General features: G+C 40.6%; 1 protein-coding gene across 4 annotated transcripts in view; it reads right to left on the bottom strand.

Annotated features, from left to right (window-relative positions):
* The window catches only part of ECPAS (Ecm29 proteasome adaptor and scaffold), a 127,170-nt gene extending 110,482 nt beyond the window's left edge, over positions 1-16,688 (bottom strand). The window contains exons 1-2 of one of the 4 annotated variants that reach the window (XM_081282381.1): positions 16,167-16,688; positions 7,964-8,067 (exon numbers count right to left, since the gene is read on the bottom strand). In XM_081282381.1, coding sequence (XP_081138507.1) covers positions 7,964-7,985 — 22 coding nt within the window. In that variant the 5' untranslated portion in view covers positions 7,986-8,067; positions 16,167-16,688. Of the gene's footprint in view, positions 1-7,963; positions 8,068-15,573 lie in introns of all 4 variants that reach the window. The other 3 variants (XM_081282380.1, XM_081282382.1, XM_081282379.1) reach the window with 3 other exon arrangements.
* Positions 16,689-17,543: the final 855 nt, after the last annotated feature.

The raw sequence follows: 17,543 nt of genomic DNA, 5'->3' as shown, positions 1-17,543 counted from the left end.
AGTTCCTTAATCTCAAGAAATATTTCCTCAGACCATACTTTGTGTAGCACTGTTCTGGAAAATAATTTTTTCCTAAAAAGAGATAAAGTTAGGACACACGAATGAAACTGTTCATAGCCACAAGGTTAGTAAAAGCAAAAATACGAAAACAATCTAAACATCAGTCAACTGAAGAACAAATAAAGAAACCGTGGCACTGTCATACAACAGTGGAAATAAACAGGAGTTTCATTTCACATGGGCCAATTGGACTATTTCTGAAAAATACAAGATGAAACAAAGCAAGTTGCAGAAAAATGTGTACATTTTTAGTTAAAAGACATGTAGATTTTTATGCTTATTCTTTTGCTTTATAGTCTTTTATATTTTTAATTTTAATATATTCCTGTTTTATGCTTTGTGCTTGAGTTTGTGTGTGGGTTGAGTTTTAATTTTCCCTTTTCACTTTTCTTAGAAAAGCTTTAAGTATGACTTCAAGCTTTTAATCTGACTTCTTGGCCTTTTGTCTAAGATCAAGTGAAGAAAGATATGTACAATATGGACCCACTTATGCAAAGTTTCTAAATTTTACATATATGGCATATGATATAAACATCACAGGATGACAACCTCTAAGTGGAAAGGAAAAAAGGAGAAGTAAAATGAGATGGCAAGAAGTAGTACAGGAAGTCTGAACTCTCTTTAATGTTATTTTTTAAAATAAAAGAAAATTACTTTCACTGCAAGGAAAAATTAAAGATCTGAAGCTAATTAAAAAAATTGTAAAGACTTGACAATAATAGGTCAAGTCTTACATCTGTCAATAATAAGTCCTCAGAAAGGGCTGCAATAACGACTCAACGACTCAGTAGCATTTGCCTAACATGATGGGTGTATGGGCTCAATCGATAAGCACTACAAAAAAAATAGTCTTCATAAGATTGTTCCTTATTATTTCTCTTCTTACTTTAAATATTTCATTATTTTTAAAAGAACACATATACATCTATTGTGATTTGGATATGAAATGTACCCAAAAAGCTCCTGTGTTAATTCAGGAACACTTAGAGATAAACTGATTGGACTGTGAGAACTGTAACCTAATCAGTCCATCCTAATTTGAATCTACTGAGTGGTAACAATAAACAGGTGGGGTGTGGCTGGAGGAAGCAGATCACTGGAGGCATGCCCTGGAAGGGCCATCTTTCTTGTAGCCCCTTCCCCCTCACTCTGCTTCAGTGGCTGCCATGAGTGGAGCAGCACTCTTCTACTACACCCTTCCACCATGTTCTGCCTCATCTTGGGCCCAGAGCAATGAGCCTAGCTGACCATGGACTAAATTCTGGAATCTGGGTCAAAATAAACTTTTCCTCCTCTAAATTGTTCTTGTCAGGTATTTTTCTCCTTACATTTTCATGTACTCTTCAAATATTCTTCAGTAAAAATACATTTATTTTATTTGAAAAAAAAATACACAAATTGTTTTTAAAGAATTCATGTTTTAAGTATAAGAAAAAAATGTTTTAATTCCAAAATATTCAAACTTGAAAGAAACCTTGCAGTATATAGATGAACAAAAACAGGAACATTTGATCTCAAAGGAAAATATTAAAACCCTGAGAATCTTAAATCACAGAAAAAAAATTTCCAGTTTAGCTCATGTCAACTATTATATTTATCAGGGAAAAAACTGTTAAGACTGTAAATATATTCATTTACTTTCCTTTAAATAATTCTCTAATTCATATTATTCATCTGTCTTTAGTTTCTTTAAAGAAGGAGTCCAACAACACAGGAGGCTGAAGCAGGAAGATCGCAAGTTCAAAGTCAGCCTCAATAACTTAGAGAGGCCCTAACCAACTTAGCAAGACTCTGCCTTACAACAAAAACTTTTAAAAAGGGCTGAAAATGTGGCTCTGTGGTTAAACGCCCCTGGGTTCAACTCTGCATAGCAAAAAAAAAAAAAAAAAGACAAAGAAGGAATCTTCTCTCCTCCTACCTCTAAGATAGAAATCATCAGTATAAGTTTAAGGATTTGGGGCTGGGTTCAATCCCTAGTACCACCAAAAAAAGAAAACTTAAAGACTTCGGTCCCCTGCTACACACCTTTAGCCACCAGTATTTCTGAAAGCGTTAAATTATTCATGAGAAATAAAAACTACCCACACAAATCACTCATTTTTCAGAACTCTCCAAAACATACAACTCTTGACTTCTTAGTTAAAGAGGAAAAGCTATTTTCCTACTGGATTTGAATTACAATTACTGCTTTTTCACTTACATCATTATTCCTTGTGTGTGTGTGTGTGTGTGTGTGTGTGTATGGAAAAAGCAACAAATCAATTTGCTTAGATGTTACCACCTTCTCAGGAAAACCTGAATATCAAAAACATTCCTTAGAAAGTAAGCAAAAAAAAAACTGTCAAAAGGAACAGGGAAAGGACTATCCCAGATCACCTCCCTGTGGTGGAATTTCAGAGGATTCTTTTCTATTTGTTTAATTCCAGGTCATTACTAACTTACTTCAAAAGTATGTGTTACTTTATGTAAACTATGTAAAGGTTTCACAGTTTTTATACTATTTGTATAAATTTTATACAAATAGTATCACTTTTTCTGCATATAAAAGAAAATTTCAAAATGTATGTAAGGACCTAGGGATGTGGCTTACTGGTATATCACTTGCCTAGCATGTGTGAGGCCCAGGCTCAATCCCTGGCAAAAAAATAAAAACTACAATAAATAAGGACAGAGTCTCAGTGTAAGCTGAAATTAACAGGAAAGGTGAAAATACCTAGACCATTGCCCATTACATCATAAATTAACTAATAACCTAAAACTACAGGATATTTTTTAAATGATCTGTCCAGTAACCATAGAATTATACTAGACATAACAGAATATTTCACAAAGAAGTATCTTCCTAATACTATTTACCCTCTTCTGATTCGTACATTTGAATCAAATGGCCTTTTATGCAAAAAAAAAAAAAAATTCTTTTAGATGCTGGGGATCAAACTCAGGGCCTTGTGCATGCCAGGTCACATGGCCTTTTGAGTCTCAGAAAAACTTGGTGTGGTACAGATACTGTGTGCATTTATAAAGGGAAAATTGAGTTTCATGATCTGACTTGTCAAAGGTCACCAAACTAATAAGACACAGAACCAGAAGTTGAACCCAAAGAAATCTTTATCCTCAAACTACACACTAGAACCCAATACTGTTCTCTAAAATACTATCTACTGAAGCAGGTAATATCAGCTCTAGTTTACATTCAGGAAAATAAAGCCTAGAAAAAAATATTCAACATTTCAAAGCTAGTAAGTGGCAGTCCACCTACAAACCCAAACCTCCTTCTAATATACTAAATTTACAGCACAGCCTAAGAGAGAAGATAGAGAAGATACTAAATCTAATTAGACTTTGAACCCTGACCACAGCCAATGTGTGAGGGGTGGATCACTAATGAAATTCATCTTTTCTTCAAGCATTCAGAATTGGGACCAGAAATGCCAAGCTTCCTCTGAGCGGATCTGTGAAAGCAAGCTAGAAGATATGACATGGGCATCTGCAGCCTACCCCATGAAGCAAAAAAAAAAAAAAAAAAAAACAGAGAAAGCTAACTGAAGAAAGAATAACATGGAAGCCCAGAGAGAAGCTAGAAGAAAATCTGAATAGCTTCTAGTCCCTAGTTCAAAGACCTCTGGAAGGCCCCTCTTCGTTCCATAAGACTTTCTGATTCCTTGTAAGTGCCCATTTTTTGCAGCCAATTTCAACTGCATTCAAATATAAAAGGAAGGTCTTCACCAAGAAAACAAAGATATATTTCCATGAGAGACCACTTAAAAAAAAAAATAATAAGCAGCTCCCTTATGCCTAGGATGAATATCAGATCAGAGAGGGAGTCCATCCCAAGCATAGGTCAATCTAGCTCCAAGGAACCTTCTCAACTATGCCTCTAAACACTCTCAAAAAAACAATCCAGGGGCTGGGGATGTGGCTCAAGAGGTAGCGCGCTTGCCTGGCATGCGTGTGGCCCGGGTTCGATCCTCAGCACCACATACAAAGATGTTGTGTCCACCAAAAACTAAAAAATAAAAAAAAAAAAAAGAGGGGTTTGGGATGTGGTTCAAGCAGTAGCGCGCTCACCTGGCATGCATGCGGCCCGGGTTCGATCCTCAGCACCACATACAAAGATGTTGTGTCTGCCGAAAATATTAAAAATTCTCTCTCTCTCTCTCTCTCTCTCTCTCTCTCTCTACTGCTCTCTCTCAAAAAAAAAAAAAATCCAAATCCTAAGAGCTTCATAAGTATGCCATAAATTCTCCCAGCCCAATTATTTTGACCAAGCAAGTCACTCAAAAGGAAATATTCTCCCAACTGCTCCAGATCATCCCTCCATTACCACACATCCAAATCTGTCCAGCTTAAATACCACATGCTACACACACACACACACACCCCTCCCATCCTGACCCTGAAGACTTCCACAACCCTTTTCAATACCTCTTCTAGCAATTACCTTTTGCTGTATAATATGTAACTGTCCAATCTTCCCTTCTCTAGACTATTTGAGGTGTGATTTGAATCTGACTCTATCTGACTGCCTACTCATTTGTTTCCATCTTCCTCCAGCTCAAGTTGAGAAACTGTGACTTAATTTCTTTTATCCCAGCACTTAACTCAGTTTCTTGCAGAGAATAGTTGTTGATAACTGCTGAATGTTTAAAGTATTAACTCCTCCTGCACTACAAAGGCTATGCAGAAGTCTGTAGTCTAACATCTGTAGTACAAGAAAGGAGGGAACTACTGGTAATTTTTAAATTAGAATCACTTGGAAAAGGGACTGTATCTTATTTTTTTTTTAAGAGCGAGAGAGAGAGAGAGAGAGAGAGTTTTTTTTAATATTTATTTTTCAGTTATTGGTGGACACAACATCTTTATTCTATTTGTATGTGGTGCTGAGGATCGAACCTAGCACCCCGCACAACCCAGGCAAGCGTGCTACCGCTTGAGCCACATCTCCAGCCCTGGACTATATCTTTTTAATAGTATACGACAAGTGTTTAGAAGTTGTAAAAATTTAAAAAGTGAGATTCCTGAAGATCTGATTATGTGGCAGAATGGTTCTGCTCCAAATCAGCAGGAGTGTAACAGTTACTACAGAGAGGAAAAAAAAAAAAAGAAAAAGAGGGCTGGAGATGTAGCTCAGTAGAAGAGCACCTGCCTGGTATGAGCAGCTCTGGGTTTGATCTGAAGGAGAGAAAAGAAAGGAAAAGGGTGAAAAGGAGAAGAGAAGAGAAGAGAAGAGAAGAGAAGAGAAGAGAAGAGAAGAGAAGAGAAGAGAAGAGAGGTTAAGGAAGAGGGGAGGGGGGGGAAACTAGTTAAACTATAGAAGATCAAGTGCTTCTAAAACAATGCCTCTCCCTATGACTTCATCACATCTTCAAGAGTGTACTCTTGGAATGCTTGGGTTAGCTGCATTTCCAGAAATGGGAGTCCAAACGTTAAATATGGGAACGGAATTATATGAAAACTGGAAGTGACAGGCTGGGGATAAAGGAAGAGAATGAGCAACCCTGAACTTTGATGATCCCTGTAATTAGGAGTTTGAGACTAAAACTATGAAGAATAAGAGAGCTCTGCCTGGCATCTAGACTTTGTGGATAATTCTCAATGTTTTCTAGTAGATAATTCTATGAGTTATAAATCTAACCAGGTACTAGCCCTTAAAGTCCACTTCATCTTTTGATTTCTAAATGTCATTTCAAATCACTAAATATCACTCTAATACTTGACAAAATCCAAATGAAGCCAGCAAGATGCTTCTTTAGAAATTAATGGCTATCCAAGCACGGTGATACACATCTGTAATCCCAGTGACTCAGAAGGCTGAGGCAGGAAGATCACAAGTTTGAGGCCAACCTCGGCATCTAAGTGAGGCCCTACTTCACTGGGGATGTAAATCTGTGTGCACTATTTCTGGGTTCAATCTCGGAAGGAAGGAAGGAAGAAAGGAAAGAAGGGAGGAAGGCAGGGAGGGAAGGGGTGGGAAGACTAGAAATATGAAATCTGAGCTCTAATCCTATGATTTTAAGTACAGGCTTGCTTCTACCTCTATCCTATATTTTAAGGTACTCAATTAAATGCAAATATCCTTAAAAGGAGAATGTTAAGTTATCCAACATTAACCACCAATATAATATGTTGCAAGTGGGGAGAAGATTCATTCCCGGAAAGAGACAATCCATCCAAGTTCCTATGGGAGTTGCCTCCCTGAAGCCAGGGCAGCCCAATGGGTAGCAAGAAAACCTTCACAGATAATTAAGTCCTAGACAGAAGGTCTCTGCTAATGCAGTCCGTGCCAGTAACCCTGAAACCCTTTTCTCAGAAATTAAGGTAATCAGATCATCTTCCTGTCCCCTAGTCTGCACCATCACAAGGCAAAGGCAGATGTTCCTATCAGGACACCCCTGCATCCAGATACACTTTAGGCCCTTTAAGCAGGAAAAGGAAAAGAGAAGTCTTGCTTTCCCTAACAGAAGTCCTAGCCTGTGAATGATCAACAAGGCTACCCCTCCCCCTACTAGCACCAAGCCTCCATCCTGTTTCTACCCTCACCCACTCTACTCCCCTCATACACACACTGAGGAAGAGAAGGAAGTCCTAGGGGTAGCTTGGCAAGGTTGGGCTGGGTGATAAAACAAGTAATCCACATCCTAAATGTCATGAATAAGTGCCAGACTTCTAACACACCCTTTGAGGTCCACAAGCTCTCATCTCCAAGGAGGCCCTCTCCCCCAGAGCCAGGAGGTGGCAGATAGATACACAAATTAGAAATCAGATGTAATCAGGTGATGAGCAAAAGGATTACTTTAGCTTATGAAAGCCAGTTTGTGGGAAGCAATGTACATAAGAGTAGGATAGTAAAAATCTACCCAAAGCAGTTAATTACTTTAAATGCTCATTTGGATGGTAAACTGTAGAATGTTCCTGATTTCTGTACTATTTAAATCCCAGCATTTGTGGTATGACCTGCTTGTCTTCAGTATATCATAAAGGCCTTAAAACATCTCTCACAGGCCCAAAAGCTGTAAGAGCTCAAGGATCTAGGAAGGAATAAACAACACTCTCATTGCTCTTCTGAACAATTTCTTCCAAACCCTCCAATTTTCCATTTCTCAAATAACACAAAAAAGTCAAATTTTATTCTGAAGTTGAACTCTGATTATAAAATATATCATCCCTCAAAACTCTACATAAATGAATTAAGACACCACAAACCATAATTAACATTATACCTATCAAAAAGTAGTAGAATATACTAAGGGAAAAGTAGCTAAAAATTAGAAGATAGCAACAAAAAGCACTTTTGGATTGAAGTTTCAAAATCCCAAGAAGTCACTGGATATTGAATCCTAATATCAGAGAATTACAATCAGAATTTTCAGGGTTTCAAAGGACATTCTATACCATCCAATAGTAAAAGTCACACCATATTCTTGAACTAACTCAGAGTGAAGAAGAACTAAGTGGCTTTTTTTTTAATCACAGTGCACTTTGAAAATAGCAGAATCAGGAATATCCAATTACCATGATAATGCTTCCTTCAATACCTCTTTTCATAAATAAAACAATTAACTCCACGAGTATGTTCCTAGAGCATGTGAAATCTTTTGTGTGGCAGATAATGTTATTTGTAAACTAGCACCCATTATCTTTCCCATGTGCATACTGCTAAGCACCATCTTCAAATTTTATGTTTTTCTTCTTTCTTGCTCTTTTTTTAAAGTTTATCAGAGAGAATAGAGGCTTCAGGCATATACAGACTAATATGAACTTCACTGATTCTCTCAGGATAGCCAGAAAATAGGGCAAGGAAAAAACCTAAGATCTTGGGGGGGAAATGCCACCTGATAATCGATGCATTTTTAAATGCTGCTACAAAAAAATGTACACATCCTCAGGAACTAATTCTACTAACCTCTACAATCAATGTGATACATGGTTTATCCAATCTTGACAAAAATCCTCTGGATCACCAATGGTATGTTCATCCACTCGTACATACGCAATTGTATAAAGAATCTATTATTTAGAACACCAAAAAAAAAATACAATTAAAAGATTTATACGCATAGCTATCATTTTTTTAAATAAGCACTTTTCATTTTTTGCTAAAATCTTTAATGCCCTGTTTTGCAAATTCAGAATGAAAAGTAAAAAATAATGTGATTACCAAGTTTGGGAAAGAATAAAGAATATGTCCATAAGCAGAATTTACTGAGAAAATGCTAATGCTTAAAAAAATACAATGATAATTATTCACTGAAGACTAAAAAAAACTCCAATACCAATACAACATATTTTATCATATGTGTGTATATATCATAAACATATTAAAACCTTACATTAAAATTTTAAAAGTGTTAGTATGTACACATTATTAGGACATTACAACTGAAAACATAAATGATTAATAGTCATAATCTTAGTAACCTATAACTCACCACCCAGCACTCCTTCCTCATCTCCTTCCCTGGCTTTTCTCACCCTAAATGTATATGGCCCACAAACAGCTGTTCTCTGATCGATTCATCCTATGATTCCATCATCATTTCCACACTCTCCCAAGCCTCAGAACCAAGTTCCCACACGTCTGCAATCTATGGACCAAATACTATGCCAAGTTCTTATCATGAATTCTCTCTTCCCATTCTTATAATACTGTGTGACTGGTTTTGTTTTTATCCCATTTTACAGATGAGAAAACCAAAGCCCAGAAATTAGCAATTATGTGTTCAAGGACACATTAACCAAAAAAATAGCAGAGCCAGAATTCAAAACCAGCTCTGACTCCGATTCCAGAGGCTTTAGTCTCAAACAGTCTCCCTAAACAACTCAACATGAGTGCCACAATATTTCATTTATTCAACAAATATTTGTTGAACACAAATCTGTTCTCACTTTTATTTCCAATTCCCTAAATCTGCCTAAAAGTTATACTTTCCTCTATTCTTCCATTGTACAGTCTCTTAATTTAGACTCCTGGATTCATCTCTAACTCATTCCTCTCTGTAATAACCTCATCTACTCTGGCCCATAGTAAATTTCTTTTCTTTGGCCACTGCCATGCCCTCCTAATCAGTCCTGTGGCTCTTGGTCTCTGAATCCTTATGATCAGTGTTACCCCACTCGCAGCTGTTAACCTTATAAAGCAAATCTACACATTTTATACCCCTACTTATGCGCCTTTGATAGTTCTCTACTATCTGCGGAACAAAGTCTAAACTTGTTGTGCTAGAATTCATACAACACCTTAGTCCCAAACTATCTTCCCCAGCATCATCTGCTATTGCCCCCCAACACCAAAAATATTAAAAGTAATTTATAGAGAGCTTAATTGTTTACACTAATCCTAATAACACTATGTGTGTTTCTTGTTATCCCAATTTTATGAGAAAGAAACTGAGACCCAGGAAGGTAAGGTAATTTGCTCAAGATCCCAAATCAAAAAAGCAGCATGGGCCTCATCTCAGACTTTGATGTTTATCTCCTTTCTTACTTCTTCTCATAGTGGTAATATCCCCATTCCCTTCCTATCAGACTTACTTAGCTTTTTCTGAAAACACACAATCCTTTCCCACCTCCATGTCTCAGTTCAAGCCATTGTTGCTTTACCCTGGAATGTTATAAGCATTCCTTGAAGTTTCCAAGGATCTATGTTGGGCATTTTTTTATATCATGCTTCATATTAGCTATTTATGCTGACATAGAAATGTCTCTAACATAAGCCCTCTGAGACAGGATCATAAATTATTTACTCAATTTTAAAAGTCTGCTTACTAAATTGGAAAATGTGCAGGTAAAAAAATGCTACAAAAGATGGCAAGCATGAGGGCAGAGAGATGGCCAGGGCGTAAAGGAAAGATCAGCAACTGGATCAAACCATCTGAGCACATTGGCAGTGTCTACAATTTTAACCTCTACTGAACAAGGTCAGAGTCCCGGTGCCAACAATTCTTATTGACACTGACCTTTTTTAAATACCACAGTTTACTGAAAGCATAATTCAAAATAGAACAGGGTAGAAGTAAAAAAAAAAATGGAATGAAAATTGATTAAAAAATAAAAATACCATTTTCATTTTCCATCTTAACCTACTGTTTGGTTAAGTAAACAAAATGTAAAGGTGGCTTTCCACACGGATCAGCTCAGTAGCATGTATGGCTATCATTAAAGGGATCATCTCTTTGGAGCTTTTTGAGTAGGCCCACAGAATCACATTCAGCTACACACACAGTTCCTAAATCTCATCCTCTAAAAAGAGTCACTGGGATTCCTGGCATTAGTAGAGGCTCTCTCAGAAGATATTTTACATGTTGATTATCTGACCAATTTGTGAGACTCAAGTTTCCCCTGGCTATGTCAAATGGTCAAATTTAATAGTATATGCTTTAAGATTACAGGCTGTTGCTCTTTCATGAGTTGTCTTTATCCCAACAAAGATCAGATTATAAGGATACCTTATAATTATAAAGCCCAGAATATGAAACCAGTAAGCAGCTACCAGGTGAAAAGTCTCAAATACTTCTTTCCTTCTGTCAGGAACCTCTGACCAGTGCTGAAATGTAACTATAATGTCAACTTTTCCATGAACTGACAGAGGAATACACTAGAAGAAAAACTAGCCACCTGCCCTGCATGAATTTTATTTGATTTGCAAATATGACTCCAAAACTAAAGAAAATTATAGAAAGATCTTTTTTTTTTTTTTTTTTTGGGGGGGGTAACCAGGGATTGAACTCGGAGGCACTCAACCACTGAGCCACATCCCCAACCCTACTTTGTATTTTTATTTAGAGACAAGGTCTCAATGAGTTGCTTAGCACCTCGCTGTTGCTGAGGCCGGCTTTGAACTTGAGATCCTCCTATCTCAGCCTCCAGAGCCACTGGGATTACAGGCATGTGCCACCCACCGTACCAGGCCAGATAGATCTTAAGTAAGTTACAAACTAGATCTCAGAACTACCTTTAACAGTCTGAACTAATTATTCTCTTTTTGGCATATTTTATCCAAAAATTTAGTATGTTCTGTTCAACAAACATCAAAACACTGCCATATTTTATATAAGAGATTCCTTCTAGATAGCAGCAAGTCATTAAAAAAAATCTATCCAGATCTTATTATAAACTGTAATATTCTTCCTTGCAGAAAGATTAATATAATGGTAGAGCACAATTAACATTAATTTTGGAATGACAGAATTCAAGTGACAGAGTTCACTTGATCTCAAAGACAGAGTTCAAGTCCTGACAGTATAATGAGGAAAGCTCCATCAAGGAGTCAATAACAGAATTAGGGTTGTTATGAGGGTTCAATCAGTAAATAGGTACAAAGCAATCAGAATACATGGTAAACCCTCAAGAAAAAATAGTTACACTATTTTCTATTGTAATTATCTGATTTAAAGTGAAGATTACATGGGATTTGCAACAAGGTCATAAATTCTAACAAGACTCAACCCAAGGGCTGGGGATGTGGCTCAAGCGGTAGCGCACTCGTCTGGCATGCGTGCGGCCCGGGTTCGATCCTCAGCACCACATACCAACGGAGATGTTGTGTCCGCCGAGAACTAAAAAATAAATATTATAATTCTCTCTCTCTCTCTCTCTCTCTCTCTCTCTCTCTCTCTCTCTCAAAAAAAAAAAAAAAAAGACTCAACCCAAGATTATCCTGCCTACCTACCTTTTGGCAACTTTTATTTGTTCAATGATACTACCAAAAAATTTTAATACAACTAAATTAATTAGAAAAACCCAATAATCAATTCCTCTTCTCAGAAGCTCCACAAAATATGGTGGCAGATATAACTGAGGGCTGGGGATGTGGCTCAAGCGGTAGCACGCTCCTCGCATGCGTGCGGCCCGGGTTCGATCCTCAGCACCACATACCAACAAAGATGTTGTGTCCGCCGAGAACTAAAAAATAAATATTAAAAATTCTCTCTCTCTCTCTCTCTCCTCTCTCACTCTCTCTTAAAAAAAAAAAAAAAAAAAAAGATATAACTGAAAGGAGCTGTGGACCGGAAAAAAAAAAAAAGTATGGTGGCAGATACAACTGAAAGGAGCTAATGCCACTGAATTGTATACCTAGAAATGACGAATTTTATATTAGATGCATTTTTCCAAAATTAAAAAAAAGTAAAAGCAAAAAAAATTTTAATGAAAAAACTGGAACAAAAATGGACAGATCTAATAGAGCTGGTCAACTGTCAAAAGTAGAATCTAGATGGAAGGTATATGAATATTCACTTTCAATTTTTCTCTTTGAAGAGTTTCACAATAAAATATTACATGAAGAAAACAATGCTGGCACCCAAAGGTTTGCTTCTATTATCATCTACTAGTCAGAAATAATAGCAACTTGAGTGCAGTGGCATACACCTGTTGTCTCAGCACTTAAGAGGTTGAGGTGGGGGATCATTTGAGCCCAGGATTTGAAGACTAGCCAGGGAACACATCAATGTCCCACCTCAAAAATAAATAAATAAAAATAATAGCAGATATTCAGATAATTGCCTCCTTTTCTGGGGAATTTTAAGAAGCACCTTTTATCAGCCATATCCCCTTTTATTATAGCCATCCTGAAAATAAAAACACTTGAAATTTCTTAATCAGTGTGTGTGTGTGTGTGTGTGTGTGTGTGTGTATGTGTGTATCTACATATTTACATACACATACGTATATATGGTCCCAAGTTAGTTAGTCCAAGGTATCAACTGCCAAGTATTTAATCTCTCCTGAAGAAATGCAGAAACCAAGTCAAAAGAGATTTCTGTGCCCAATTACTGACCAAACAAAATAGTGGAAAGGCTAGAATTTCAGTACTAGGGAATCAACCCAGGGCTTCCCACATGCTAAACCAAGCACTCTACCAAGAGATACATCCCAACCCTTTTTTTTTTCTTCTTTTCCCCCCTTTAATTTGAAACAGGTTCTTACAAAATTGCTCTAGTTGGCCTTGAACTTCCTATCCTACTGCCTTGATCTCACAAGTGTCTGGGATTACAGGCAAACTTGAGACTAAAAGCAAGTTATACCACACCAGGCCAAAGGCTAGAACTAGATTATCTGTTCCTAACTTTTTCATTAGATGCTAAAGCCATTAAATCCCTTAATCAGAAGTACTATCAGCATCTTGATAGGTACCCAATATATGGGAGCAAACTGAGAATATACTGAATTTATGCTGAATAAATACCTCTGAAACTTTAAAACGATATCCAATTCTTCCTCTCATTTTGTTTCCAATTCCTACTGGTAATTGAGATTTTAACATATTTCATGCTCACAACAAGAACAGCATGTGGTATCCCAATTTTTTTTTTTTAATCAGACCACCTCACATCCATTATGATGGTTCTACTGAGAATACAGAAAATAACAAATATTGGCCAGGATGTGAAGAAATTGGAATCCTTATGCAGTACTAAGAGGATTGTAAAATGTTGTAGTCACTATGAAAAACAGTATGACAAGACTTGGGGATGTAGCTCAGAGTCAAGAGGTTGCCTAGCATGACAATGCCCTGGATTCAATCCCCAGCACCTCAAAAAGGAAAACAAAACAAAACAAAACAAAAACAAACCAGTATGGTGACAATTCCACTTCTGGGCATATACCAGGAAGAACTGAAAGCTAGGTCTCAAAGAGATATTTGTACACCCATGTTCACAGCAGCATTATTCATAATAGCTAAAATTTGGAAACAACCCCAAATGTTCCTAGAGATGAGTGGATAAGAAAATGTGGTGTATACGTATAAGGGAATATTATTCAACCTTTAAATGGCAATTTGGACACATGCTACAACGTGAATGAATCTTGAAAAAAAAAATCACAAAAAGACAAATACTATATGATACCATTTAGATGAGGTAATTAGAGTAGTCAAAGAAAGACAGAAAATAGGATGGTGGTTGCCAGAGGTTAGGGGAAGAAGGGAATGGGGAGGTGCTGTTTAATGAGTACAGAATTCAGTTTTGCAAATGCAAAGAGTCCTGAAGATGGATGGTGGTGATGGTTGCACAACATGAATGCACTTAATACCACTGAACTGTACACTTAAAAAATGGTTAAGATGTTAAATTTTGTTTTATGTATTTTACCACAATAAAAATAAAATCAGAGAAGAGAACTGATCTCAGAAAGCCTGGCGATGCTCCCTAGGGACTGATTTCACATGCAACCAACTCCTGTGGCTATTAAACCATGTCAACCTCTAACCACCTCATGAGACCTTGTCTCCTCACACTCTCCATCCTGTCCAGGGCCACACCAAGTGTTAATTTCAGCTCAAAAAACCAACAGTACTCCTGTTCCACCAGTTTTGTGTCAAAGCAGCAAGGAACTTAATCTCTGTAAACCTGCCTCCTCTTTAAAACAAGGATAATTCCCACCTACCTGCCTCACAAGGTTGTTATGAGGGTAAAAGTGAGATCATGTATATAAAAGTAGCTTTAAACTGCCAAGCACCAAAGAAACACAAATTAAGTTTATAACTACCTTCATATGGAAATCTAGAAGGAGCTTTTAACAACATAAGCTTCACAAATACCAGCTTGCAACACCTCGCCCATGCTTCCATTTAAAACCCACATCATCTCCAAATGACACCTTTGTTTTTGTTATAAACTGAAGGGCAGCATGGGAAGGGGGGCAAATAACCTAAAGCATTTTAACTAACCGACCACCAAAAACGCAATCAAAAATTACCCTACTTGTCCTATGAAAGTTGAATATTTATGACCAGCATAGGCCTGCAACACCCAGGGACTACACTTCCCACAAAGCACTGAGGCGAACCGGGGCAGCAGACGGGCGACCTGGGATTCAGGGTGACCACCCCTCTCCGAAAGCAAGGACCAAGGTCCCCTGGAAAACTGCAACGCTTAGGGTCGAGTATGCTCTGGTTCTCCTTTCTGACAGCGCTGTCACCCCGTGGTTTCTCCTGTGACTAGCAGAGTGACCCTCTAGGCCCTTCTGCCCTCCCGGCTCCTACTAAGGGTCACCGCCTCTCCGTGACCTTTCGACTGATTTCTAGTGTGTCACAGAAAGGCACCTTCTCCCCCTCCTGGAAGCTCCATTTCCAGAACTCGCCCAACAGTCAAGACCGGGGAGGAGGAGAGGCATGGCAGGGTCAGACTGGACCGTCCGGCGCTGCCCATCACCCCGGGGCTCCGGCCGCCTGCCACCCCGGTCACCACGGGCAGGGAGCCAGGCTCCCCCGACACGCGGGCCGGGGCGGATCTCGGGCAGGGGTGGCTCCGCCCGGGGCTCTGGTTTCAATTTCGCAACGTGACGGTGCAAACCTGAGGCCTACAAACGCCGGCGGCGGCGTCCCGCGCCCCGCCCGCCCGCCAGGCCCGAGCGCCCCAGCCCCCCACACGCCACCGCCGCCGTCCGCCTGCACGGCCCGGCCCGGCGCCCCGCGAGCGCGCCCCAGCCCTCTGGCCGGGTGCCGGCCGCCGCCCCCGGGCCTGCGCGGCGCCGGTTCGGGCTCGCAGCCGCAGGCTCGGCCGTGGCACTTACTCAGCTCGTCCTGGGAGGCGGAGGCGGCGGCCGCAGCCATGTTGCGCCGGGGAGGGATTGAGGGAGGGGCGGAAGGGGGAGGGCGCGGGGGGCTCGCGGCTCCCGGTGCGGCAGGGGCCAGGAGCCGCCTGCGGCCACTCGCGCCGGCCGTGCTGCGCCCACGAGGCCCGCCCGCCGCCGCCGTCTGCGTCCTCCGCGCTGCGAGCGTCGCTCTCGCCGCCCCCCGCGAGCTCGCGATTCGGGCGCTCCCGCAGCTTCGCCCTTCTGCGGAGCCGCCGCCGCCACCTCCGCCTGTGCGGCCGACTCCCCGCGCGGCGGCTCTGCGGCTCCGCGCCGCGCTCGTCCGACTCACGCCGGTTTTATATTTAGAAAGAGCTGAGCCATCCTCCCAGCGGCCCCCCCGCTGGGCCCCTCGCGCGCCCGCCCGCCCTCGCTCGCTCGCTCGCGGCTCGTCCTGCCCACCTGCCGCCGCCCGCCCCGCCGGCGCTCCCCACGCGGACCCGGCACGCGGCGGGCGACCGGGCCTAGCCGCTCCGCCATCGCGGAACAGCCTACCGCGGCCCCAGCGCTGGCCGGACGCGTGGGCCTCTGACCTGAGTCCGAGCCGGTCTCCATGCCTGGGGTAGTGCGGAGGGCGCCTCAAGGAGGTGGCGGCCAAGGAGCGCGGTGTCCCGCTGGCCGGGCCCGTGAAGCCGCGCGCTTCAGTCGGTGAGGAGCTGAGTCGGGCTGCCCCTGCCGGGGGAGATCCTCGAGGCGGGGCCGAAGCTCGGGTTTTAAAGGTCTGTTGCTGTCACGTTGGCGGGGCCCGACCTGAAGAAACACGCCTGTCCAGAGGAAGAGACGTGGACTCGGGAAAGTAGAGCCGGGTTCGGAGTCGGCGGGAGGAAGCCCCGCCCTGCGCCTCCCGCCGAACTTCTCAGGCCCAGCGCTGACTCAGGCCCGGGCGAGCCCCGGCGCCGCGTACGGCCCGCGCAGGCCGCAGGGAGGTGTAGGTTATAGAAGCCCTTAGGGACCAGGGCTGCGGAATGAAGGAAATTCGCTAAGTTACGTGTTCCGGAGGAACTGTATACGCTTATAGGAGCCATTAAATTTTTGTTTATACGTTCTTGGCAACCTGAATGACTTATTTTTGATATCGATTAACTTTTTTCCTTCAGTTTGTCCATGAGGTCATGCACAATGGAAAATGTAATCCCATGCACTTGCAAAATGGAATTCGAATTCAGGGATTGCGTAATTGCTGTACTTAAGTGATGGGTACTGTCATAACAAATTAGGTCCAAGATCAGATACTGGGTTTTTTTTGTTTTTTAATAAGAGTAAGAAATCAAGATCCTAAATGAATTGGAATAGCATTTACTCCTAAAATGGAAATCTCCAAATCCCTGAAAAATGTCTTGAAAATTGAATGTCATTCCAGATGTAACAAAGTGCAAGATACTTACACAACACTAAAGATATACTCATTTCCTGTGTTGTTTTTATGGCAAAAATTTACATTATCTTGGTAAACAATACAAAGATTAGGAATATCATAAAATTAAAAATGAAAAGAGTCCTTCATCCCAGCCCCACCATCACCGAAGATAAATTTATGAAAAATAGTTAAGTGAGCATCCTACAAGAACTTGTTTATGCACACATTATGTGCAGCCCTATTTACAACTTTGATGGGGCCTGGATTCCATATCAGTTTTCCCCATATCCCATAAACATTTTCACTGATAATTTTAAAACTACAATACTGAACTCTGCGCGTGGACCCAACCCTATAATCCCAGTGACTCAGGAGACTGAGGGAGGAGGACTGCAAGTTTAAGTCAACCTCAGCAATGTAGCAAGAGCCTAAGCAATTTGGTGAGAAACTGTCACAATTTTTTTAAAAAGGATTGGGAATGTGGCTCAGTGAAAAATTCCCTTTTTTAATGCTTCTGATCACTACTGTTTAAAGCTCTAAAGTTTCTTAGAGT

The sequence above is a fragment of the Spermophilus citellus genome (genome assembly GCF_964194105.1).
Source record: "Spermophilus citellus genome assembly, chromosome: 2".
NCBI lineage: Eukaryota > Metazoa > Chordata > Mammalia > Rodentia > Sciuridae > Spermophilus > Spermophilus citellus.
Note: the sequence above shows the minus strand (reverse complement) of the source record. Positions and strands in the feature narration are given on the sequence as shown.